General features: G+C 50.8%; 1 protein-coding gene across 1 annotated transcript in view; it reads left to right on the top strand.

The window, feature by feature from the left end:
* LOC142251850 (protein Wnt-11-like) overlaps positions 1-27,525 on the top strand; it is a 98,997-nt gene that overhangs the window by 11,189 nt on the left and 60,283 nt on the right. Inside the window, exon 2 of the mRNA XM_075324898.1 lies at positions 20,018-20,976. Coding sequence (XP_075181013.1) covers positions 20,018-20,976 — 959 coding nt within the window. The remainder of the gene's footprint in view (positions 1-20,017; positions 20,977-27,525) is intronic.

Below are 27,525 nucleotides of genomic sequence, written 5' to 3'. Positions count from 1 at the left end.
AGGGGGGTTTGATTGTGGGGATTTGGTATTGTCCGTGACGCCACCCACGGTTGTGGTGAGATTGGTGACACCACCGCTGCTCTGGACGGGGATCCCGGGAGCGATGACAGGGAGCAGCCTGGATGTTAGTTCTCCCCTCCATGGGTAGGGGGTTGGTTGTCCCGGGGCCCGGTGATGGGGGTAGGGATGTATGGCAGGCGGGTTACGGGGCCTGGTGAGGTGCAGGGTCGCGGGGGCAGCGCTGTGCCGCACGGCACGGTGGTACTCACTCAGCCAGTAACGAATACACAGTCTCCGGTCAAACAAACGGCTGGATGGACGGGTCCCACAGACGGCTGCGGTGTTTCTCCTCCCGGCAGGTTGATGGTGACTGCCTTTCCCTGCACCTGTGTAGTGTGTACGATTCCAATGGGCTCCCACCGGTAACCCACTCCCCAGCTTGAAGGTTGCTGAAGGAGCCCCTTGAATTTGGCAAATTCACGGCGACTCCTAGCCTTGCCGGGGTCCGTAAGCCCCTGCCGGATGGTGCTGGCTTCTCTTTGCGTACCGGTCCGGTACCGCCGGGCCACCGCCCATCCACGGTCCTTACGGATAGCTCCAATAGGCCTCTCCTGCAGACGGTCACCACCGTCTGCCAACCTTGCTGATCTGTCTGGGCCACACACCCGGACCAACTTTAGGCTACTCAACTGCCACTTCCCTCCTCTCACTTCCACTTCCAAACTCTATCTGTTTACTCTCTGTTCTCTTTTCCCGCCTCCAGGACTGTGTACTCCTCGGTGGGCGGGACCAACCGCCTGCCCCACCCACTGGTGTGAACATCAGCCCCTGGAGGGAGGCAACAAGGGTTTTTGTCTGACTTCGGTGTGCCTGACCGGGAGTGTGGGGTGTGTTGGTGTTGTTCTGTTATGACTTGGCGCCACATTCCCCCTTAGTAAAATGCAGACCGTCCGCAGGCTGCCCGTCCATCACCGGTTTTATTTTCACAAACTGAAAAAGATAAACGGTAAACAGAGATCACAATTATAATAACATCTTCACACATCGGGAGGCATGGTACTTAAACGTTGCTAAACGGTAACGGCTTCTGCTCTCTCCCACCCAAGTGACCTGGCCCTGATGCTGCCCCTAAGCAAACAGGCAGCACCCCTTGACCCCAGTCCAGCACAAGCTACCCGAGCGGGTTTTGTCCTTTTCAGGGGACCCACGTCCATGGGGAACCCCTGAAACCCCCAGAGGATCGCCACCAATTGCGGTAGTGGCGGGCCTGGGCCATCACTTCCCTCCAGGCCCATCCTCCAAATCAGCCTCTCCGGAGGCGGTTACGGTAAAGCCAACATTTTTATTTACAGACCACAAGTTCGTGGTTACCCTTCCATTTCTCGGGCTTGTCCGTAGTAGTTCCTACGCAGTGGTTTGTGAGGGGTCCCAACGGGGACCAGTTGCCGGCAACGACCGCTGCAAATCAGATGAATCTTCGGTAATCATTCTTATCATTCATTTACAACTTTTAAACGGTTCTTTCAACACACACAATTTCCCCCCCCCCCTAAAGAGTAGTTTCCCTGTACCTAAGTGGGGGTCTACCTAGGTTGGGACGAGTGGACCTCCGGGGCCTGGTGTCAGTGGTGACAGGCAGTGTGGCAGAGGGAACCATCAGTTCCTCCTCCCTGCTATCGTGTGGGGCAGGCGGAGGCATAGGGAAGCTGGGTACAGGTTCATCCCTGGGCACTGGCTCATGATTGACTACTTCCATTACTTCCTCATCCACAGGTTGTGGGAACAGTATCACTAGAGGAATCACCGCGCCGTTCTGTGTAGGCCAGTCTGCTGGGAAATCACCCATTATGGTGTGGATTACCTCTTCTGCCTTCTCCGCCGGTCTGGGAACCGGAGCTTCGGCTGCCACCCTCAATGCTGGTGGCCACCTCTTTAGATGGTCCCGGGAAACCGTGGCCAGAGTTCCCCCCTGGTCACGACTGATCTGGTAAGCCTTCCCATTCTCCCATCCTGTGGGCTGTATGACATATGGGGTTTGCTCCCACTGATCATCCAGCTTGTGGGTCCTCCTTTTTCGCTTCAGCACTACATCTCCAGGCTGGAAAGGACCAGCAGACGCCTTCTGATTGAAGTGCTGCTCCTGCTGTTCCCGACTCCGACTCAAGTTCTTTTCAACGTACTCCTGGATTTGTCGGTACTGCACCCTCCGCTGAGTGTCCCATTCAGCTGTTGAAGGGAGTGCTTCCGGGGCTTCCAACCCCATGTCCAGATCCACCGGTAGCCGGCCGGGGCGAGCCCTCATCAGGTATGCTGGGGTGCATTTCGTTGAGCTGGAAGGGATATTGTTGTACATATCAACCAGGTCAGGTAGCTTTTCCGGCCACAGGTTCCGCTCTTCTAGCGGCAACGTCTTAAGGAGGCCCAGGACCAGGTGGTTCATCTTTTCACACATGCCGTTGGTTTGGGCATTGTAGGGCGTGGTCTGGATTTTCTTGCAGCCGTACAACTGACAAAATTCTTGGAATACCTCCGCTTCAATGCCGGGCCTTGGTCAGTAAGCACCTTCTCAGGGTATCCATGTGGTCGGCAGAAATAAGCCTGGAACACTCTAGCGGCGGTACGGCCGGTTAGGTCCTTGACTGGGACAACCACCATGAACCTCGAATAGTGGTCCACAATGGTTAGAGCGTAGGTGTACCCACTTCGGCTGGGGGTGAGCTTTACATGGTCCAGGGCAACCAGCTCCAGCAGTTGATGTGTAACAATCGGGTGTAGGGGCGCCTTCTGGCTGGCCTCGTCTTTCCTTCTCAGCGTGCAAGGGCCACATTCTCGGCACCAGGCCTCTACAGATTCCCGCATTCCACTCCAATAGAACCGCTCCCTCAACAGAATCTCTAGTTTCTTCCATCCGAAGTGTCCAGCACCATCATGGTATGCTTGCAGGATGGTGGGCACATTAGCTTGGGAAATCACCAACTGGCGAATCTTCTCATGGGTCTTTGGGTTAATCAGCTCACGGTACAACTTCCCCTGGTGTAGATACAGCCGGGTCCGTTCTCGCCACAGGCGTTGGGCTTCGGCTGGGGTGGCAGGGTCTATCCCAGCAGCGCCTTGTTCCACCAGGATCTTGACTAGGCGGACAGCGGGTGCCTGGTCCTGAGCTTCTTGCCACTCCTGGCTGGGCAGCGGGTCTAGGTTTACCCGTTGTTGATGGACATGCACCTTCTCAGTTGGCGGCCGATGAAAGGCGGGCAACTCAATCTCTTCGAGGTCGTCATCCTCGGGCCCTTCTTCCGACCGGTGGGGCATCCGAGTGTTACGGGGGGCTGTCTGATAATAACCTAAAGGAGTATCAGACAGTCAGGTTCCACCATGCAAAGACTCTGCTGCAGACTATGGCAGAGTGCGATACCTCTGTTAACTCACAGAAGGATATAATAAGTAAGTAAAGCAATTCCTCCCTTACTTGGAGGGTGTGTGGAATGATCTCTGTTAATAATCACAGAGACAAAGGCAATGTGTGCGAAATGGCACCTACCTAGGTCCGCTCTTCTAGTGGTGCAAAAGAGACGAACAGCAGCGTAAGCCGCACAAAGCTCCTACCTGCGTTCGCTCCACTAGTGTGCGAGGACACGAACCACTAGATATGGCACCTGCCTAGGTCCGCTCTTCTAGTGGTGCAAAAGAGACGAACAGCAGCGTAAGCCGCACAAAGCTCCTACCTCTGTTCGCTCCCCTAGTGTGCGAGGATACGAACAACTGCCAGACGCAGTATAAGGAACGTTACCCTAGCGGCAACGTCCACCTACGAGTCGAACCACAAGGCCCAGCCAGACCATGTGCCTCAGGCACCTGCCTATGTCCGCTCCCCTAAGAGGTAAGGATACGGACAGCAGCCGAAGCTGTAAGGTATAAGAACGCTACCCTACCGGTAGCGCTCACCTAGCATAGACAGAGGAATGCCTAGAGGAACGCGCACAGAGCGTCTACTCTTATGCATGAACCAAGAGGACTGAGCGCCATGCGGCGTGTGTCAGGGTCTTATATAGACTCTGTGCCTCATCCAAGATGGAGGACACCAGAGCCAATCCGCTGCCAGAACGACAGGAGTGACGTCATGCTGGCCTATCACCGAGCAAGGCGTCACAAGCACATGACCAGCGACCAATCGGCATAGAAGGTGTCAGAGACATGTGACCTCGTGTCAGCGATGATGTCACCCGCACATGTGCAATGGCTCCAAGATAGGACTTAGTCTCCGGTGCTCGCACATGTGCAGTGGCAAGAAATCTGGACTTAGTCTCCAGCGCTCGCACATGTGCAGTAGCAAGAAATCTGGACTTAGTCTCCAGCGCTCGCACATGTGCAGTAGCAAGAAATCTGGACATAGTCTCCAGTGCTCGCAGCAACCGTAACACCGAGAGAGTGCATCGGCATTAACGTTGGCACGGCCGGCCCTGTACTTGATGGTGAAATCGTAGTTGGCTAGCCTGCCCACCCACCGCTGTTCCAACGCGCCCAGCTTCGCTGTGTCCAGGTTGGTCAGTAGGTTATTATGCGTGAAAGCGGTGAACGTAGCTGCTGCCAGGTAATGGTGTAACCGCTCGGTGATAGCCCACACCAGGGCCAGGAGCTCAAGCTTGAAAGAGCTGTAGTTCTCAGGGTTCCTCTCAGTCGGTCGGAGCTTTCGGCTAGCATAAACAATCACTTTTTCCTTTCCGTCTTGGACCTGGGATAGGACTGCCCCCAAGCCTACATTGCTGGCATCGGTGTAGAGGATGAAGGGGTGGCTGTAATCAGGGTACGCTAGGATTTCTTCTCCGGTCAGGGCCGCTCTCAGCTGGCGGAAGGATTCCTCATGCCTTTCTTCCCACACCAGTGGGGCTCCTAGGGGTCTACCACCTTTGGTCTGTCCCACGAGGAGATCTTGCATCGGGACAGCCATCTTCATGTACCCCTTGATGAAGCGGCGGTAATACCCCACCAGGCCCAAGAACTGCCTCACCTCCCTCACCGTGGTCGGCCTCGGCCAGTCCTGGATGGCGGTGATTTTCTCGGGGTCAGGGGCGACACCTTCTGCACCAACCACATGCCCTAGGTACTGCACTCTGGGTTTCAGCAGATGACACTTTGATGGCTTCAACTTCATCCCATATTTAGCAAGGGACGCGAACACCTCGGCTAGGTGCTCCAGGTGGGCTTCATACATCTGGGAGTACACAATCACATCATCCAGGTACAGCAAGATGGTCTCAAAATGTAGATGCCCCAGACAGCATTCCATCAGCCGTTGGAAGGTTACAGGGGCATTGCACAGCCCGAAAGGCATGCTATTAAACTCGCAGAGTCCCATAGGGGTGGCAAATGCAGTCTTCTCTCGGTCTTCTGGCGCCACAGCCACCTGCCAGTACCCACTGGTGAGATCAAGGGTGGAAAAGTAGTTAGTGGTTCTCAGCGCAGCCAGGGATTCCTCAATGCGGGGCAGAGGGTAGGCGTCCTTATGCGTTATCTGGTTAATTTTTCGGTAATCCACACACATCCGCATGGTGCCGTCTTTCTTCTTAACCAGTACCAACGGGGTGGCCCAGGGACTACAGCTGTCCCTAATAACCCCTGCCTCCTTCATGTTCCTCAACATGTCCTTGGCACATTGGTAGTGTGCAGGGGGAATAGGCCTGTACCTTTCTTTGATAGGGGGGTGCTCACCGGTGGGGATATGGTGTTGGACCCCTTTAATGTGCCCAAAGTCTAGGGGATGTTTGCTAAAAACTCGCTCATACTTCCGTACCACCCGGTATACCCCTTTTTTATGATGTGTAGGGGTATCGTCAGTGCCTACGTGTAGCTGTCGGCACCACTAGTCTAACTCCCCTTGGGATGGGTGAGTGCTGGCAGTAGGTGGTGAGGTGGGGGGTATGGCCTCGCGGATGGTGTGGCAATCCAGAGTGAGCAACTTGGCAAGGGTAGCGTACCGGGGAAGCCTGACTTCTTCCTCCCCGCAGTTCAGCACCCTCATGGGCACTCTCCCCTTCTTTACGTCTACCACCCCTCGGGCGGCCATTACTGTGGGCCAGTGTTCAGAGGGCATGGGCTCTATCATGGCGGGGTAGTCACGCCCCTGGGGCCCTACCGCTGCCCTACACCAAATCATCATCTCGCTCCTAGGAGGTACAATCAAAGGGACAACATCCATCACTCTCACCCCACCAATCTCTCCTCCTGTCGAGTTCACATGTTGGCGGTACATCAGGGCTCGGATCTCACGCTGCACCGCCCTCTGTCGGCTCCCCGCCGCCGTGGCGGCCAGCTGCTGCAGTAGGGTCAGCACGTCACTCATACAGTGCTCCATCACGTTAGTCCCTAGCACTACCTTCAGGTTATGATCACTGGGTTCATTCATTATCACAATCATACCCTGGTGTTGCAGTTCAGCTCGTCCCACAGTCATGGCCACTTGTTTGTACCCCACTTGGGTCAATGGGAGTCCATTAGCAGCAATCAGTGTCATGCTGGCATCTGGGGGAGCCAGTTCGTCTTTTCCCCAATACCGTTGATACCGTGTGTATGGTATAGTGGTTACCTGTGATCCAGTGTCCAGGAGAGCCATCACCAGTATGCCGTCCACGGCCACGGGGATGATGGGCCGGGCTCCGATGTACCGGTCCCGCCAGTCTGGGGGGCCATGGGGTTCTACTCCTGAGGATTGGCCCGTGGCCCCAGGGGTTGCTCGTTTACCTGACACCGTCGGGAGTAGTGGCCGGGTTTGCTGCACCTGTAAGAGATTGGGGGTCCATACCGTGAGTCATTGGCCCTTCTCCGCTGCATCCAGGGGGCGTCCTCAGGGCTGTCGGCGAGCTGCATCTTCACTGGGGCCTGGGATTTGGTCGGAGGCTGGAGTGTGGCGAGGATCTTAGCGAGGTTCCCATCCTTGCAGCGAACCTGAGCAGCGAGTTCTTTCATCGTTCTGCTTGGGGCTGCAGGTGCTGGAGGTGCTGGTGGGGTAGGGGCCACCACGACGGGAGCAGTCTCAACCGGCCATGGGGCTAGCTCAGGGGATTCAGATGCGGGGGGTTGCAGAGCTTTGATGGCCCGTTCCTCTAACACGGCAAAGTCCACATCAGGGTGTTCTAGGGACCACAGCCGAAGTTGTTTGCGGTCCTCTGAGGACCTCATCCCCTGCACAAACTGCTCACTTAACATTTTGTTGCTGTCCCCACTGTTGATGGTGTCCACCCGCTTCAATGTGCGGAGTGCGGTTTACAGGCGCAAGGCATAGTCCCGAATGCTATCTGCGGGCCGTTGCCGGCATTGATAGAACTGCATCCGCAACTCTGCCTCGGTACGGGTCTCAAAGGCAGTCTGCAGCTTCTCAAAGATGGTGGCTACAGAGGACCGGTCCCCCTCAGCCCAGGTCTCCGCCTCCTGCTCAGCCACGCCGGTTAGCTGCCCTAGCACTAGCGCTGCACATTGCTTATCAGTCAGGGGGTACAGTTCCAGTAGCGGACTAAGCTTCTTCCAGAAAACCTGCAAGGCATCAGGTTTCCCATCGTACTGCGGCAGCCAGGCAGCTCCAGGCACATAGGGCAAGGAGAACGGCATCACCTGAGCGAGAGCTGGGGCCACGGCGCCCCCCGCCAGCGCGGCCGGGACCTGGGCGGGCCCATTCCCATCTACGGGCGCCCCCGTGGCTGCGACCGCCGCTCCTCCAGCGGCTTCATCGGGCGCAGACATCTTGTTTCCGTCCCCCTTAATCTCTTTCCGGCTCCTCCTCTACAGGGGCGGGGTTTAGGCCTTCGCGCCTCCACTGCTCAAGGAGACGCTCGCTTGGAGATGGCGGCTTCTCAAATTTTCCGGCCGGACACCTCCGGCGGTAACAAGGCGCACCTCTACCAGACGGCAGAGCGGTAAGATCCTGTTCGTGACGCCAAGTTGTCGCGGGCGGAGGAGGGGACGCTGCGCTCTCCCACTGCTCGGGTCCGGCTGCTGCTGCTGCCGCTGCTCGGTGGTGGCCGGATCCCGGGGACTCGAGCGGCGTTCCTCGCCCGTGAGTGAAAAGGGGGATTTGATTGTGGGGATTTGGTATTGTCCGTGACGCCACCCACGGTTGTGGTGAGATTGGTGACACCACCGCTGCTCTGGACAGGGATCCCGGAAGCGATGACAGGGAGCAGCCTGGATGTTAGTTCTCCCCTCCGTGGGTAGGGGGTTGGTTGTCCCGGGGCCCGGTGATGGGGGTAGGGATGTATGGCAGGCGGGTTACGGGGCCTGGTGAGGTGAAGGGTCGCGGGGACAGCGCTATGCCGCACGGCACGGTGGTACTCACTCAGCCAGTAACGAATACACAGTCTCCGGTGAAACAAACGGCTGGATGGACGGGTCCCACAGACGGCTGCGGTGTTTCTCCTCCCGGCAGGTTGATGGTGACTGCCTTTCCCTGCACCTGTGTAGTGTGTACGTTCCAATGGGTTCCCACCGGTAACCCACTCCCCAGCTTGAAGGTTGCTGAAGGAGCCCCTTTTGCCCGCAGGCTCTGGCCCTGGGAACTTTAGCCTTGGCGGTGACTGTGTTTCCCTCTCTCGGTTGGACGGTTGCCTTCTGTCGGGACTTGGCTGCTGGGAAACCCAGGAGGTTCCCTTCGCTAACGGATTTGGCAAATTCACGGCGACTCCTAGCCTTGCCGGGGTCCGTAAGCCCCTGCCGGATGGTGCTGGCTTCTCTTTGCGTACCGGTCCGGTACCGCGAGGCCACCGCCCGTCCACAGTCCTTACGGATAGCTCCAATAGGCCTCTCCTGCAGACGGTCACCACCGTCTGCCAACCTTGCTGATCTGTCCGGGCCACACACTCGGACCAACTTTAGGCTACTCAACTGCCACTTCCCTCCTCTCACTTCCACTTCCAAACTCTATCTGTTTACTCTCTGTTCTCTTTTCCCGCCTCCAGGACTGTGTACTCCTTGGTGGGCGCGACTAACCGCCTGGCCCACCCCCTGATGTAAACATCAGCCCCTGGAGGGAGGCAACAAGGGTTTTTGTCTGACTTCGGTGTGCCTGACCGTGAGTGTGGGGTGTGTTGGTGTTGTTCTGTGACGACCTGGCTTGTCCAGGGCGCCATATATACATTCAAAGCAACACAATAATGGGGATAACACTAATGAGTGTTTATATTTATCTGTAGGGTGGGCCACTGGAGTCAATTCCCCTGGTGGGCCCCAGACACCCCAGTCCGCCCCTGACGCCACTCCTGTCTTCAGCTGACCGAGCCCTTACCTGTTCCCGCTAGCTGCCGCGTCCTTGCCACCTTCGTGGCTCTGTTACTTGTAAATGACCTCATTACGATGCTGCACCCTGGGCCGTGGGATGAAGCGCTGGTGCCCTGTTCTGTGCCACTGAATTTGCAAACAGCAGATGGCCAACTTGCATGCGCATGCGCTGCCCCTGAAGCGCTAGTTCGCATGCAAATTAACCAGTGTAGTGCCTCGAGCAACATGGCAATGTCCCTCTGCTGCGTTTGTGACTGGAGCCCGGTGAAGAGGTCGGCCCGGTTCGGCCTGGGGCTTAATAAAGTTAAGTAATTACCCCATGGCCAGCTGGGCGCCATACACCAGTCATTGTTGTCATGCCCTGATGGTAGCCCTGCCTCCATTTGCACCCACAACAGATCATACTCAAGTCCCTGCTGGAGTAAGACTGGTGGTATAGCAAACGTCACCACTCGTCATGAATTTGATGAGTGGAGGCCGCCATGGCCTCATCCTGCCCATGCTCCACACACTTTGTTGGGTCTGGTCAAAAATCGTGTGAAAATGGCAAGAGGCAACTTTTCAAAACTTTCAAAGTTTTGATGAATCAAGCCCAATATTTTATATTCTCCTCATTTAATTTTAATTAGAAAAAAAGCAAAGGAATAATTTCATGTATTTTTTATCAGATCTGTATTTTCCTGTGCATTAGAGAACAAGGAAAACCAGGATAAAGCCAGGCATATGGAAACGGCTGAAATATTTGTAAGAACAAACAAATTAGAGTGTTTACAAAAGCTACTGTTTCCTGACTGATTTCTAAGCAAAGATGCAAGGGTTAAACAATGCAATGCCCTTGGGATCTGCAGCTGCATATGCTATGTTAATTATATAGACCAATGCTACTTTGTACAGTGCAAGTTATCACCTGGCTTTCATGGACAATAGGCCTGTGTATTGCAGCCAAACTCACCAGGTCCCATCCTTCCTCGAGGCAGAAGCCAGAAAAGAATTATCAAATACAAATATATACACTGTCTGCTGCACTTTTGTATTCTCCAATATATCTATGGAAAAGGCCTTCTTCACATGTACATGCTTCTGGTACGTGTGGTATCCGCTTTTTTTTTTTACGGATACCACACTTACTCAATATAACCTATGGTGATCTTCACATGTCTGTGTTTTCACACGTATGTCCGTGTGAACCATAAGGAAACGTCCATTTTTGGCTACATGGATGATACAGTATATGTCTATGGGACTGTGAAAAACACGAGCAGCAATTGAATGGTGTGCTGTATGTGTTTTACATTGATCGTATAGGAGAAACTATGTAATATCTTTTTTTCATTAGCCATATCGGAAAAACACGGATGACACACCCTCAGTGGCACACTTATTGGCAAATAGTGTTCACACCAGATACAGACTGGTTACAAACCCCCCAATTATAAAAAAAACTGCACATTTTAGAGTGGCCTATTAATGTGGCCAGCCTAAGGTATACCTGTGCAATAATAATATTGTCTAATCAGCAACTTAATATGCCACACCTGTGATGTGGATGGATTATTTTGACAAAGGAGAAGTGCTCACTAACACAGATTTATACAAATTTGTGAACAATATTTCATAGAAAATGTTCTTTTGTATACATGAAAAAAGTCTTAGGGGTACTTTGCACACTACGACATCGAAAGCCGATGCTTGCGATGCCGAGCGCGATAGTCCCCGCCCCCGTCGCAGCAGCGATATCTTGTGATAGCTGCAGTAGCGAACATTATCGCTACGGCAGCTTCACATGGACTTACCTGCCCTGTGACGTCGCTCTGGCCGGCGACCCGCCTCCTTCCTAAGGGGGCGGGTGGTGCGGCGTCACAGCGACGTCAGACGGCAGGTGGCTAATAGAAGCGGAGGGGCGGAGATGAGCGGGACGTAAACATCCTGCCCACCTCCGTCCTTCCGCATAGCCGGCGTGAGCCGCGGTGACGCAGGTAAGCTGATGTTCCTCGTTCCTGTGGCTTCTCACACAGCGATGTGTGCTGCCACAGAAACGAGGAACAACATCGTACCGTCGCTGCAGCGAAATTATGAAAATGTCGGACACTACACGAATGATACGATTACGACGCTTTTGCGCTCGTTAATAGTATCAAAAAGGATTTACACACTATGATATCGACAGGGAGGCCGGATGTGCGTCACTTTCGATTTGACCACACCAACGTCGCAGCTGCGATGTCGTAGTGTGCAAAGTACCCCTTAGATCGTAAGCGGGCTTTACACGCAAGCGATCGTACCTGCCCCCGTCGGTTGTGCGACACGGGCAAATCGCTGACCGTGCCGCACAACCTCGCTGAACCCCGTCACACGCACTTACCTGCCCTGCGACGTCGCTCTGGCCAGCGAACCGCCTCCTTTCTAAAGGGGCGGTTCGTGCGGCGTCACAGCGACATCACACGGCAGGCGTCCAATAGAAGCGGAGGGGCGGAGATGAGTGGGATGTAACATCCCACCCACCTCCTTCCTTCCTTTCGCATTGCCGGTGGATGCAGGTAAGGAGATGTTCGTCGCTCCTGCGGTATCACACACAGCGATGTATGGTGCCGCAGGAATGACGAACAACATCGCTAATAAGCAGAGAACGATTTTTTGTTTCAGAACGACCTCTCCGTGGCAAACGATTTTGACCTCTTTTGCGATCGTTTAAGGTTGCTCATAAGTGTCACACACTGTGATATCGTTAATGAAGCTGGATGTGCGTCACAAACACCGTGACCCCGATGATAATTCACTAACAATATCGTAGCGTGTAAAGCCCGCTGTAGAATTCAACTGGGGAGCAAAAACAAAAGTGTTGCGTTTATACTTTTGTTCAGTGTAAATGTGTACACAAAGAAGGATATTACCGATATATGATGACATAAACACGGTGTCAAAACCCTCATCAATACATTAATAAATCACTAGAACCACCATCAGTACATGGCACATTAATTGTAATGTGAGGTCAGACCCACATACATTTGTATCATATAAACTTACAACTTACAGTACGTCCTTAACAATAGTAAGGTCATACTGGGAGTTGTTGTTATCAGTAATTATCAGGAACCAAAGTACAGATGAGAATTAGTCAGTATCGCAAATAATCATTTACAACCAGGGACCTTATAGATGACATTGTCTCTGATTGGAGTTGTTTTCTCCCATGTTGACTTTTCACATTCACAACTTGCCTCTGCAGACTTCCATCTTCTCTGGTCTTCTTCAGCACATCCTGGCATAATACCCTTAAAAATAGTATTGTCATTATAATGCTCCTGAATATAAATTTCTGCTCTATGCTGTGCGTCTAAATAAATAATTGCCCCTCACTGTGTTCCCTGCATTAGATAAACTAGAAAAGAGAAGCGCTGATAGGGTTTTACCAGATTAAACACACGGTTAGCAAATGGTAAATGCACTCACCGATTGAGGTTGTGAGAGGTCACAACCACCACAGATAGCATGAGATAATAGCAGCTGCAGCGGCCCCACATGTTTCAGACTTCAAAGTGGAGAGGGAGAAGGGGTTAAACCCGCGCAATCCGCCAGTAATCCAGAAGGAGATGTTGATAAATTAAACAATCTTTTATTCCATGGGTCTACGCGTTTCAAGGTCTAAGACCTCTTCTTCAGGACCAGTAAATCAACACTCTGTTGATTTACTGGTCCTGAAGAAGAGGTCTTAGACCTTGAAACGCGTAGACCCATGGAATAAAAGTCTGTGTTCCCTGCATAAAATATGATACACACACTGTCCCTCTTGTGGTACATGCACCCCACACGCCCTCTCCTTTCCATATTGGGCCCTCTTTTCACACTGTGCTCTCACACTGTGGCACTGAATAGTGCCCAGTCCCTATACTGTCCCCCTCATCATACTCCCCCTGTCCCCTTCTTGCTATGGCCTCACACTGTCCCCCTATGCTATTCTTCCCTATACGGCCCCTCACACTACCCAGTCTCTTTTCTGTGCAACCCAGTCTCTATTCTGTGCCCCCTCACATTTTTCTCATCCTCATGCTGTCTCATTACCTCTGCAATCATCCCCTCTCACTCCACATACAGTATCTGAGTACATTACCCCACTTGATCCCAATACTGTGTCCACACCCATCCCACCCCCTTGCTCTCCATACTGTGTCCTCAAATTTACCGCGCCTTCACCCCATACTATCCTCAAATTTCTCCCCTCATCGCTCTCTATACTGTGTCCTCATATTTCCATCTCTCACTCTCCATACTGTGTCCGCACCCATCCCACCCTCTGATACCCCATACTGTGTCCTCAAATTACCCCACTCATTCCCCCATACTGTGTCCTTATATATTCCCCCCTTGCTCCTCATACTGTGTCCTCAAATTTCTTCCCCCAATTTGATCCCCATATTGTCTCTGTATACATTCCCCTGACCCTGTCTCATATTTCTTCCCTCCTTCCCCTAACTACAATAAATCTTCAATGTCTTCAACTCCACAAAAAGACTTACCACACCAAATTTCTGCAGCCTTTGCAGTGCCAAGGAGTGATGTCAGCAGCGTGATCAGTTGACCTGATCATGCTGCTGAAGACGTCCTCAAAGACGCAAATTCAATTGAATACCTAGAGTTGGCGGTTGCACCTTTTCTGAGCCAGCTGTCACCTTGATAGCCATTGGGAAATCTGCCTACTTCCATTACAGTAGGCAGCAAAATGGAGCCGCAGGGAAGACACCTTGCACTGCTGCATCAGGCAGTCCGACGGCACCCCCTGCCAGTTGCGCCAGGAGCAAATGCTGCGCCTGCCTTTACTAGATACGCTGCTGGTTTACAAACCCTGAGGTGGTTAAATTAAGTAACTCAAAACTGACTATGTTCACAATAAATTGTTTTTACATTGCTGTGCACCATGTCCATTTATTGTAATGGTTTTTTCATTTGCAATTTGCCTGAAAAAGACATTGTGTGCACATACTTTTTGAACCTGATTCATCAAGGCTTTGAAAGATTGCAAAATTTATCTCTAAATTTTGCAGCTTTTGGTGTTCCTAAATAATTTTTAACCAGCTCCAACAAAGCAGGCAGAGCTGGGGCAGGACAAGGCATGGTGACCACTGCTCAACAAATTCATACTAGTAGCAGCATTAGCTATGTCTCAAATCTTACTCCCACAGTGACAGGAGTAAGAGTACTGCAGAGGTGCACACGGAGGAATGCGCCTCTTCAATGGCATAACTAGAGTTCGATGGGCCCTAGTGCAAAATTTGAACTCGGTGCCCGGGACCCCTTATGTTGGTCAGATGTATGTATATGTATGTATACATTTAGCGTTCTAAGTCCTATGAAGACAAACAAGTCCCTCCCTCATTATGTAGCAATGTCCCTCATCCTGTTCTAATGTCCCCTATCCTGGGTTTCTTCCTGGTAAATATGTCCCCCATCCTGGCATATGTGTCCCCCCTATCCTGATATATATGTCCCCATCATAAATATATTTTCCCATGCTGTTGTATATGTCCCCCATCCTAGTATATATGTTCCCCATTCTAGCCCACATCTTGGTGTATATACAGTGCAGACCAAAAGTTTGGACACACCTTCTCATTCAAAGAGTTTTCTTTATTTTCATGACTCTGAAAATTGTAGAATCACATTGAAGGCATCAAAACTATGAATTAACGCATGTAGAACATTATCGCTACGGCAGCTTCACATGCACTCACCTGACCTGCGACATCTCTCTGGACGGCGACCCACCTCCTTATTAAGCACTGCACTTGGGGACACTTTCAAAGTTTTCCCAATTTTTCGGACTGACTGATCTTCATTTCTTAAAGTAATGATGGCCACTCATTTTTCTTTTAATTAGCTGCTTTTTTCTTGCCATAATACAGATTCTAACAGTCTATTCAGTAGGACTATCAGCTGTGTATGCACCTGACTTCTGCACAACACAACTGATGGTCCCAACCCCATTTGTGACACCCTGGCCTATCAGGTCGTCGCAGGGTATTGTGCAATCTGCCCTTCTGCACAGTATCCAATCCTCCTTGGTTACGGGTCCTGGTCCTTTGGTGTTGCTAAGAGCTTAGCCAGTCAAAATCTTAGAAACACTTTACAATATACTCACCAGACACACCGTTGGGGGGCCTGAAGGGAATAGGGCCGCCCACTTGGGAGGTTGGTAGGGGAAGGTGAGAAAGTGAAGGAGAACCGAAAAAGGAGTGAAAGGAGTAGGAGGTGTGTGGTGACTCTCTGAGAGGGAGAGGTCACCGGTGAGGAGCAGGGCTCCTTGAGTACTAGGTGGCAGACATTGGTCTGGGCCTGGTAGGAGCTGGAACCCTAATCGCAGGGTATCATATCAAGGGGCACGGATTGCCGAGGAGGGCAGCCGGCGGCCTTGAGCCATCTCCGGGCAGGGGCCATGGCACGACTGGGTACGTGGACCCTAGGCCGGGAAGTAGCTTCAAGCGTCCTGGTAATTTACCCGATGGGGGTGAAGCCTTCAAGATTCATCCCTCACCGGCTCCAAAATAGGGGTACTAGCGCACCGATGGGATAGGACTTTCCCAAACACAGTCCATCAAATCCCAAGCGTGAACCCTGAGAGCAAGCTCACTCCGTTAGCCATACGGGTGAGCGGGACCTGACTACTGTAGTTCCACACTACAGGGTCCAAACAGTGAACAAAGTGCCATGGAAAAGGCCACAGGCTAACAAGCAACACCAAGGGCATGGACCCAAGCGTGCTCCCTCCTGGCTGCAGCGGTGCTCAGAATTCTGGTTTACAAGCTGTCGGTGTCAGTATTCTTGGACTGGGTGAGTACGCTGAAACCCTTCCTTCTCCCAACAACACCCCACTCCTGCACTGCCAACACCGGGCCCCGGGGCACAAACCCCCTACCAACGGAGGGGTTAAATACCTTGCTGCCGCACCATCGCCACCGGGCTCCCCCTTTCCCAAACAGCAGCGGTGGTATCTCACCTTACCACGCACCGTGGGTGGCGTCACGAACTTTTAACTCCCCTGTACATACTCCTCTTTTCAAACTCGAGTGTCCGTACGAACCCCCGGGTCTGGAGAGCCTTCGAGCCACTGCGGTTCCGGATCCGAGCGGCTTGGCCACTGGCACGGTGGCGGTACACATTTATAAGGCAAGAAATCCCACTTATTTAACCTGACAGGGCACACCTGTGTAGTGAAATCCATTTCCGGTGACTACCTCTTGAAGCTCATAAAGAGAATGCCAAGAGTGTGCAAAGCAGTAATCAAAGCAAAAGGTGGCTACTTTGAAGAACCCAGAATCTAAGACATATTTTCAGTTGTTTCACACTTTTTTGTTAAGTATTTCATTCCACATGTGTTAATTCATAGTTTTGATGCCTTCAATGTGAATCTACAATTTTCAGAGTCATGAAAATAAAGAAAACTCTTTGAATGAGAAGGTGTGTCCAAACATTTTGTCTGTACTGTATAACCCCATCATGGTAAAAATGTCCCCCATTCTATTATATATGTCCCCATCCTGGTATATATGTCCCCATCCTTGTATATATGTCACTATCCTGGTATAGATCTATGTCCCCATACTGGGCCCATCCTGGTATATACTGTCCCTCTCTTGGTACACAATGTCCCCTTCCTGGTATTTACTGTCCCTCTCCTGGTATATATGTCCCCCTCCTGGTAAATATGACTCCGCTCTGTCTAATGCAAAAAACAACATTGTACTCACCATCCCTGGCTCCCACGTCACACAGTGTCTTCCTGTGTAGCTAGCACACAGTGGCCGGCAGCTTTCTTCGGTGTCGATGCTATTGCAACGCATGACGTCATTGCCTTGCGCCACCTTCAGTCACTGGGACATAGATGAAAGCTGCCGGCTTCTGTTTGGCTGGCAGCAACTATTGCAGTACAGGGACCCAACAGATCTCTGCACTGTGATGCATTTTAGCTGGATGTGCAGCCTCGGACGCACGTCCAGCTAAAGCACGGGTTGGGGCCAACAGGCCCCCTGTGCCCTTGGGTATGATCGTGATCCCTGCGACCACAATCGTTCCGCTCCTGCTCATATAGAATTATTCAGCCCCCATATAGCCCTTATATTCCTCCATATAGTATTATGCAGCCCCATATAGTGTAGTATGTAGCCCTTAAAAGCCTCCATATAGTATTATGCACCCCTTATATTGCTTCATATAGTATTATGCACCCTCATGAAGTAGCATACAGCCCCATATTGTCTAATGCACCACATAGTCATCTGGCCACCATGATGAAATAAATGTACTCACTTCTCCTTATTCCCCTGCTGCTCCGGTCTCCTCAGCATGTCACTGTTCTGCCGCACTACACATCTCAGCACAGCGGCACGCAGTAGTGACGTCATCGCCCTCCACTGTGCTGACAAGTCAAAGCGCCGCAGACACAGCGGTAGAATGATCGGAGAGGCTGCGCTCCGCTCCCCCTCTCATCATTGCTTTCAATTGTATCGGCATCTGCAATATATACAATGATACAATTGAAAGAGCGATCCTAGACAGGGGGCCCGGTGCCAGCGCTGGCATTCGGCCCTCCTTACTCACGGGCCCCATAGCGATCGCGTAACTTGCCGCCATTGGGGGTATTCCACTGTGTTCACCTGCTTTATAATTAGCCACAGCCAGCACACTGTCACACATGCGGAGACTGAAGTCACAGGCAGAAGATAGAGTTGGAACCCAGCACTGCCCGGCACTTCCCATTGAGTGTGCTGGAACAGTGCAGCTTTTCTCTGACTGTGAGGAGTCAGCTGCTTCCCTGCAGGGTGGGCCCCTCGACCCTGAGGGCCGGTCGCAGTTGCGCCCCTGCGCTTTTCATACTGCACTCCTGATTAATAAAGAGGCATATGCCATCTGACTGCAGCACGACTCCTTGTTCCTAAGTTTACATTATAACAATTTAGTTAAAGGATTATTCCTAAAATAGTAAATTATTCCCTGTACATGGGATAGGGGACAATTTACAGATCAATGGGAATCCAACTGCTAGCAATTTTGAAAATAAAGCTCTAGAATCAGGGTTCATCTGAGCCACAATAAAAATGGTGCTGAGGTGCTCATGGTCGGCATCCATTCCATTCATTGTCTATTGGATGGCTGAAAACAGTCAATTGCTGTACTTGGCCATGCCATAGACAATTACTAGACAATGCATGTGCCCCTCCATTACCATCAAGTCGGGTTCGTTACAGCTCTGTTCTTGGAACCCAGTTTTCACGATGACTGGTGGTCCTAGTGGGCAGACCCCAACAATGTGTAAGTGATAACTTATTATCCTGGGAATAACCACTGGAATATCAAGATGTTACATGAACCTTCCCAAGAGGCACCCAGGATGTCAGAGCTCCAGTGATGACCCGGAGAGTCCACCCTGCGGCGTACCTGAGGGGGCACTGGACCAGGGCAGTTTACCCTGCAGCGTACCTGAGGGGGCACTAGACCAGGGCAGTTCACCCTGCGGCATACCTGAGGGGACACCAGACCAGGGCAGTTCACCCTGCAGTGTACATGAGGGGACACCAGACCAGGGCAGTTCACCCTGCGGCGTACCTGAGGGGAACCAGACCAGGGCAGTTCACCCTGCGGCGTACCTGAGAGGGCACCAGGATTAGGAAAGGAATTTCCACCACTTGCTGCTTTATATTCCTGAACACGGAATTTACATCCCTGCACCGTTCTGGGTCCTGGAGCCAGGTGAAATAATACTACGGGTGAGCTGAAAAAAACTTTCCTTTCTTACCAATTGTGTTCGTTTCTTGCTCCCCTTGGACATTATTTTCCTGAATAAGGATGATGGAGAATTTTCTTCTATCTGGACTTTAATCTATTTACCGGCTCCTAGGTATATATGCACAATTAATGGTTTTTTAAACTACCATTTTGGAAAAAAATCCTCTTCACCTTTTCAGCATAAAATGGCCCTATTTAATCCAGACAATACTGACAGACTCAACTGGGCGGCTGCTATTTTTTCAATGGACTATTCCACTGCTGGTGTTGAACCTGTGGATTTAAAAGAATGCATGCAGAAAATGGAGAAATCTATGTCCTCCAGGGTGCGCACCTGGTGGGATTGCATGACGTTGCAAAAATACATTGAGAATTCTATGATACCTCGGGGCTTACGTATCAAAAAACAGCCTACTTTTATGTTTGATTCAGAATTTTTGGTGTCATGGAATGCAATTCTATCAGATTGCTCCACTAAATTAATGAAGTTCATAGTGGATTAAGAACAATCTAGGATCATAACTCTGGAGGAGGAGATCAAAGAACTGGATGCATCGCTTGTGAAATACAAGGATGATTCCTCGTACACAAAACTTAAAAAGGATGTTTTTGAACGACTTGAGAAACTAGAAAATGACATCACGGAAACCAAACGAAGAAAATTCACCCGTGATAGGAGAGACTATGATAATAATGAGGTGTACACGTGGCGGGATATCAGAACTATGAGAAATCCAAAGTCTATACTAAGGAACAGCTCGGATGACTAGAGATTAAACCGGCGCGAATCACGGGTGAGTTTTTCTTCTACAGAATTGGACACCACTGAGGGAGAATCAGATCCTGAACCCCTGGCCGGAACGTCAGAACGTAACAGTAGTAATAATTTTTTAGGCCAAGGAGCCAAAAAAAACAGAAACCAACAAGGAGGTCGGGGAGGAAACATAAACCAAATAAAAACTCATGGTTACTCGTTCAGGAACCGCAAGTGAAAAATGGCAATGAATTCACAGTCCTCAATTTATCAGCTACTATTCTGTCTGAAGATGAAACCAATGTACTCAGGAGAGGCCTGAATTTTGTGCCAAGTAGGAACTTTGATTTATATTCTACCTTCAAAGACGTGAATAAATTCGTCAGGCAATTGACCATAAAGAAACATTTTTTTCAGCCAGAAACAGAAGATTATGATATTAATGAGAGAATAGTGTTCCCTAATCAATTTGAGAATTTAATGTTTATGGAGCAGGTTACTTTGCAGAATTTGGAATCATTAAGTACCAACAATGGGGAAGATCTAGATTTAATAACTGACACTGATTTTTCCAGTAGAGTGCCAAATCCGCAGTTTTATCCTTTGGCTTCAAGATCTCCTGCCATGGATGATTATCAGCATGTGGTGTTCGAGGAGCTCAAAAAGCTGCATGCGGTTAATAGTGGAATCCTGGATAATGACAACATGACCGTCCAGGAACGAACAGCCTTGAATAAATTAAAATCCAACGATAGAATCATCATTAAAAACTCAGATAAGGGCGGCTCAGTGGTGATCTTGGACCGTGGCCTCTATGAGGGACAATTACAGCTTATGTTAAATGATGAACGGACATACCGCAAAGTTGATAGTGATCCAACTATTGGAATACGGACAGATTTACAACTATTATTACAGAGAGGTGCAGACATGGGATTATTAACTGAGAAACAATTGGAGTATATGGTGCCTGAAACATCTAGGATCCCTTTATTCCATGCACTTCCAAAGACCCATAAGGGTGTCTTTCCACCACCCTTTAGGCCAATCGTGTCTGGAATAGGGTCCCTGTTTGAAAACATCGGAACATGGCTGGATGAGAGACTCCAGCCCCTTATGAAGTCCTCTCCAGCATACATCAGGGACTCTAAACATGTTCTTACTGTAATGCAGGAAATTGAATGGCAAGAAGGCTACTCATGGATAAGTTAGTGATGTTACTGCTTTGTATTCGTCTATACCCCACAACTTGGCTTTAATTGCATTGCAGGAACAGATGCTGGTTTGTACAAACTATTCAGAAGAATTACAAGAATTTATCTTGGACATAATTTCTTTTTTGCTTAGAAATAATTATTTTATTTTTTTGAATCAGTTTTACATCCAGATCTGTGGCTGCAGCATGGGGGCAAAATTCTCACCATCGCTAGCCAATATTTACATGAATTGGTGGGAGAAGCAGTTCATTTATAATTCTTGGAACCCTTTTCTTTCTGATGTATTCTGGTATGGTCGCTTCATAGACGATATTTTGATAATATGGCGTGGATGTGAAGCGGCCATACCAGAGTTTTTTAGGTACATTAATTCTAACATGTTCAATCTGAACTTTGTTTCTTGCAGCCAGCGGGAGTCTATTTCCTTCCTAGATCTCACTCTTGTTGGTGACCCAGTGAATAAACGAGTCAACTCTGAGCTCTACAGGAAGGATGTATCAGGGAACTCCCTTCTTTATGCGACTAGCCACCATCCTAAACATATAGTGAGGAATATACCTGTAGGAGAATACGTTAGGGCCAGGAGATCTTGCAGTACTGAGACAGCCTATACAAGAGAATGCGAGGTCATTGATGGTAGACTGCGGAATAGGGGTTATGGTAGAGCAATGATTAATAGGGCCAAGAATAAAGTAAATCTTGAGTCCAGAGCACACTATTTGAAGCAGAAAATCCCTATGGAAAGAACAAATCAGAACAGTGTCCCAGTATTTTCTACCCAATATAGTAATAGCTTTTGGAAAATTACTGAGATTGTACGCAAGTTTTTGCCCATTTTATCTGTAGATAAAACTCTTAAAAATATTTTGGACACAGGCTGCAGATTTGTTTCTAGACGTGCCCCCACAATCGGCAGTCTCATCTTTCCTAGTGATGTATATCTGGCAAAACCTGCATGCAGTTCAATAAAAAACTGGTTACCTACATGTGGCTCCTATAAGTGCGGCAAAAAGCAATGTGGAACATGCTCTCATATGTATAACACCAAAGAGAGTGTCAATTCCACTACTGGGAAACGCTATAAAATCAATTCTTTCATCAACTGCAGTTCAGACCACTGCGTTTATGTTATAACTTGCGAAAAATGTCGCAAACAGTATGTAGGCTCCACAAGCCGCACTTTAAGGAGACGCATTGGGGAACATTTATACGATATCATGAATCCCGCTTCAAGGAACTTGTCAGGGGCTTCACAGCATTTTTTATATAATCACAATGGGGATGTTAGTTCCTTTAAAGTGAATGCTGTGGAGCAGATTCCAGCCCCTAGAAGAGGTGGTGACCGTATTCAGATACTGCGGGACAGGGAAGCCAGGTGGATTTTGACATACAACACTTGCATGCCAATGGGCATGAACATCAAAAGTGATTTAATGTACATATATTAATATATTGATTATTGTTCTAAATGCTTTTGGTATTTATTGCATACAGGTATATTTATGATTGTAATCATTATTCATAATTGATCCATCTTTTTGAAAAGTGTTAATTCATGGAGAGTAATGGATATAAATATTTCCTCTATGGGATCTTATGGAATTTAATGAATTATATTTAGCACATCCCAAAGGGTTAAATTGATTCGGGAAGATCTCCTTTTGCAATGTATTAGGCTGCTGCCTTGCTGACATAATTAGGTGAACCTGTGTATGTTTGACCGGATGTAGCATTCTGGGAAGTGAAGAAGTTTTTTTTTCTATATATTATGTGTTTCATTTGGATAACATATGTCTATGACTAAGGGCCACAATGGCCAGAAACGCGTAAGACGCTTTCTTTTTAAAGAAAATTTTTTGGATGTCATTCTGATGATTGGTATTTTAATAATTTTTCAATAAAATGAATTTTTAATTCACATCTATCTCGGACGTGTTGCTGGATTAGGAAAGGAATTTCCACCACTTGCTGCTTTATATTCCTGAACACGGAATTTACATCCCTGCACCGTTCTGGGTACTGGAGCCAGGTGAAATAATACTACGGGTGAGCTGAAAAAAACTTTCCTTTCTCACCCTGCGGCGTACCTGAGGGGAACCAGACCAGGGCAGTTCACCCTGCGGCATACCTGAGAGGGCACCAGACCAGGGCAGTTCACCCTGCGGCGTACCTGAGGGGCTCCGAACCAGGGCAGTTCACCCTGCGGCATACCTTAGGGGGCACCAGACATGGGTAGTTCACCCTGCAGCGTACCTGGGGGGCTCCGGACCAGGGCAGTTCACCCTGCGGCGCACCTGGGGGGCTCCAGACCAGGGCAGTTCACCCTGCGGCTTACCTGAGGGGTTCCAGACCAGGGAAGTTCACCCTGCGGCATACCTGAGGGGGCACCAGACCAGGGCAGTTCACCCTGCAGCGTACCTGAGGGGGCACCAGACCAGGGCAGTTCACCCTGCGGTGTACCTGAGGGGGCACTAGACCAATGCAGTTCACCTTGCGGCGTACCAGGAGGGGGCACTAGACCAGTGCAGTTAACCCTGCGGCGTACCTGAGGGGGCACTAGACCAGGGCAGTTCACCCTGCGACGTACCTGAGGGGCACCAGTCCAGGGCAGTTCACCCTGCGGCGTACCTGAGGGGGCACTAGACCAGGGCAGTTCACCCTGCGGTGTACCTGCGGGGCTCCGGACCAGGGCAGTTCACCCTGCGGCATACCTGAGGGGGCACCAGACCAGGGCAGTTCACCCTGCAGCATACTTGGGTGGCTCCGGACCAGGGCAGTTCACCCTGCGGCGTACCTGGGGGGCTCCAGACAAGGGCAGTTCACCCTGCGGCGTACCTGAGGGGGCATCGGACAAGGGCAGTTCACCCTGCGGCGTACCTGAGGGGGCACTAGATCGGGGCAGTTCACCCTGCGGGGTACCTGAGGGGCACCGGACCAGGGCAGTTCACCCTTCAGCATACATGAGGGGGCACTGGACCAGGGTAGTTTACCCTGTGGCGTACCTGAGGGGGCACTGGACCAAGGCAGTGCCAATCTGCTCATTTCTATTAGGAATGTATAGTCACACTCAGGGTCGCCATCAGGGCATTATTACTGGGACTCCTGTATCGGGCCTGGTGAGCAGCAGGCAGGAGGGGGGGCCCGGCTGACAGCCCGGGCCCCTCCCCTTTCATTCCTCTGGGCAGGGAGTGGGGAAGTTGCACTGAGAGCACCTGCAGTCGCACAGGGGCCCCAAGCGGGAGCGGGCCCCTAGAGCCTGAAAACGTTAACCTCTTAGCAATCTATGATGTACTGGGTATGTCATAGCTCCCTGGCACCTAAGGACCCATGATGTACCCCATACGTCATGGCAAAATCGCAGCCCCGGTGGCTGCGATCGCTGCAAATATCTTAGATTCGGGGAGGAGGAGACCTCTGCCTGGCCTCAGGAGGGGTGGTGTCTCCTCCCCGGACCTAAGGAGGCTGTGATTGGCTGACGAACGCCGCTCAGCCAATCACAGCCACTGTAATGTTTAAGCCATTGAAAATGGTTAAAACATTGAAATCCAGCCCTGATCAGTGCAGCTATAGCACCGATCATTGGCTGGAGCTGGGTGACGTCAGTTTCACCCGCCCCCAGCTCTGATTGGAGAGACCGGCCTTGTTACCGATCTCTCCAATCACTGTGGATCTGGGGCCAGAGACCGCTCCCCCCAGCTTCACTCCGGTATCTGTGGAAGCTGAGGAGAGTGATCGGTAAGTTATAGACACTGTCTCCTTTCAGCCGCCGCCATTGCCCCAGCCCCCACCCTGCAGCCACCGGCTGCAGCAGTCACTGCCCCCGATCCACCATCACTGAACCCATCTGCTGCCTCCCCTCCATCTGCCACTGCTCTCCCCCATCAGCCGCTGCCCCCCTCCCTCATCTGCTGCCCCCTCTCACCTTCCTCCACCTGTTGTGATCTCCCCACCTGCTGTGACACCCACCTGCTTTGACACCCCCCCACCTGCTGTGACCCCCCCACCTGCTATGACCCCCCACCTGATGTGACCCCCCCACCTGATGTGACCCCCCACCTGCTGTGACCCCACCTACTGTGACCCCCCACCTGCTGTGATCCCCCCACCTGCTGTGATCCCCCACCTGCTGTGATCCCCCCACCTGCTGTGATTCCCCCCACACCTGCTGTGATTTCCCCCACCACCTGCTGTGATTCCCCCCACCTGCTGTGATTCCCCCCACCACCTGCTGTGATTTCCCCCACCACCTGCTGTGATTCCCCCCACCACCTGCTGTGATCCCTGTGACGACATGGACTCTCATGGGTTAAAGTTTCTTAAAATTCAGCCAGACAGGATGATAGATTGTTTATAGATGGGGGATAAGTCCCTCATTGTTTTTACAAGACTCTTGTTGACTCATGTAATTGTGTTGGCCACTGAAAGCCAGACGTATTGTTTCTCCAGACTCTTCCAGTAATCATTGTATTGTAGTTGTGTATTGCTAATGTGATTACCTTAGTAGCCATTATCTAGTCTATGCATTCCAGACTACATGTATACCCTCAGTCTTTCTATAGACATCATTTGGATGAACATTGTCCATGCAGCTTGAGATTCATCCAATGGGAGAGGCGATCTTGTCCAACCAATCGATGAGGACGCAGTGTATCCAAGTGGAAGGCTGCGGCTATAAAAGGGATTTCTTTAAGCCACCAGGATGATGAAGGTTGATGGATGCTGATGGATCCAGTCTAAGCTCTTAGGAGCTGACTAGAGGATCAGGATGGAGACCATATCCACAGCCTAGGGATTTCGACCCCGGCTGCCAGGATTGTATCATCATACCAGGACTACCTAAGGAGGACACTCAGGTTGGGACAATCCGGTCACCTGGCTACAGACTTTGCAGACCTCACACAGCTTCCTAAATCTGGCGCTATTCCTATCTCGGTGGGTGCCCGCCGAAAGCGGGGTGCTGCTGGATTGGAGTAAGCGGCCCTTGGAAGCTCTGAGGCAAGGAAATTCTAAATCCCTGGTGAGCCAGCGGAAGGGTGAGGGTTGCCTGTTACATTTGTGTGTTTTGCTGGTTATGTGTTATGTGCCGTTAATTGTTTGGGGATCCAATAAAGTCTAATTATTTTGGTTCCCTCACCCTGTGTTGTCTGAGTAGTGTTACGCCCACAGTTAAGGAGGCCGGCGTTCAGTTGGGATGAGCCCTGAGCCACGCAGTCTTTCTAAAGGCGGCGGGTTTTAGTGGACGAGAGCACCCACTGAGCCCCGTGTCTCCACAATTGGTGGCAGCGGTGGGATACTACTCAGCCTTGTTTACCCAGGGGAGCTGCAGCGGACTGGTGTTCGTGGACACCGTCCAGGGCTCAACAACCAGGGGGTCACATAAGTATACCCAGCAGGCCATAGGGGAGGCATTCAGGTTTCGGACGCTGCCATGTCCAACCCCACCAGCTCAGCCATGGGACAAGGACCAGAGAGGAGTTACGACCACAGCAGTAAATGGATGCTACAGGATCTGTGCCAGAAGCAAAAGATTATCTACTGAAACGCTGAGACTCAGTCGGACTTGATCCAGAAATTAGTCCATTGGGATGCCCAGAATGATGCAGAGGACGATGAGGATCCCGCCGATATTGACCCAGAGGATTTACACTATGTGCCACATCATAGATCTAGTGAAAATCGGGAATCAACTTTGTCCAAAATGGCCCAAGCCACAGCGTTGTTGGATGCATTGGGGCCTAGATCCTCAAGAGAAGAGAGGGCTTGGGTTCTGGAATATGTTTATGGGATTCCAGCTGCCGTACTGCTAGCACCAGCCGCTCGAGAAGGATGGTCCCGCTACCCAGCAGAAGCTGCACCAAAACAAAAGAGGCTGCATGCTTGGAGCCCATCTGCCACTCCAACCAGTCAACATATGCCGAGATGAACCAACGAGACCTGAGGAATGCTACTCCCAAGAAACACCAATAGCTGAGGAAGTGGTTTATCCAGTCCACACCCTACGGCAGGCCGGACATCGTACACCAGCCAACCTCCATCCCCACATCCAGACGGTCAAGGTCGGTGATAAACAGGCTCAGGGAACTTCGAGACATTGGATCTTCCATCACTCTGGTAAGCCCAGTTATTGTTTCCCCAGAAGACCATTTACCAGATTCCCAATTATCCATCTCCCTGGCTGAGGGCCAGCGCTCAGACGTCCCTCTGGCATGTGAGCAGTTGGACCTAAGGACCGACCAGGGAGAGGTCGAGGTGGAGCTTGTGGATAGCCTCCCCACACCTGGTATTTTGGGGACCAACCAGGAAGTGATCGATGTGGGGATTGTGAACAGCCTCCCCATACCGGTCATTGTGGAGACTGACCAGAGTAAGGCTGATGTGGAGCTTATGAACAGCATCCCCACCCCTGGTATTTTGGGAACTAACCAAGAAGCGATCGATGTGGGACTTGTGAACAGTCTCCCTATACCTGTCATTGTGGAGACTGACCAGAGCAAGGATGATGTGGAGCTTATGGAC

Source organism: Anomaloglossus baeobatrachus, chromosome 9, assembly GCF_048569485.1.
Source record: "Anomaloglossus baeobatrachus isolate aAnoBae1 chromosome 9, aAnoBae1.hap1, whole genome shotgun sequence".
NCBI classification, from domain to species: domain Eukaryota; kingdom Metazoa; phylum Chordata; class Amphibia; order Anura; family Aromobatidae; genus Anomaloglossus; species Anomaloglossus baeobatrachus.
The sequence above is the reverse complement of the archived record's forward strand: the minus strand, read 5'-3'. Positions and strand labels throughout refer to the sequence as shown.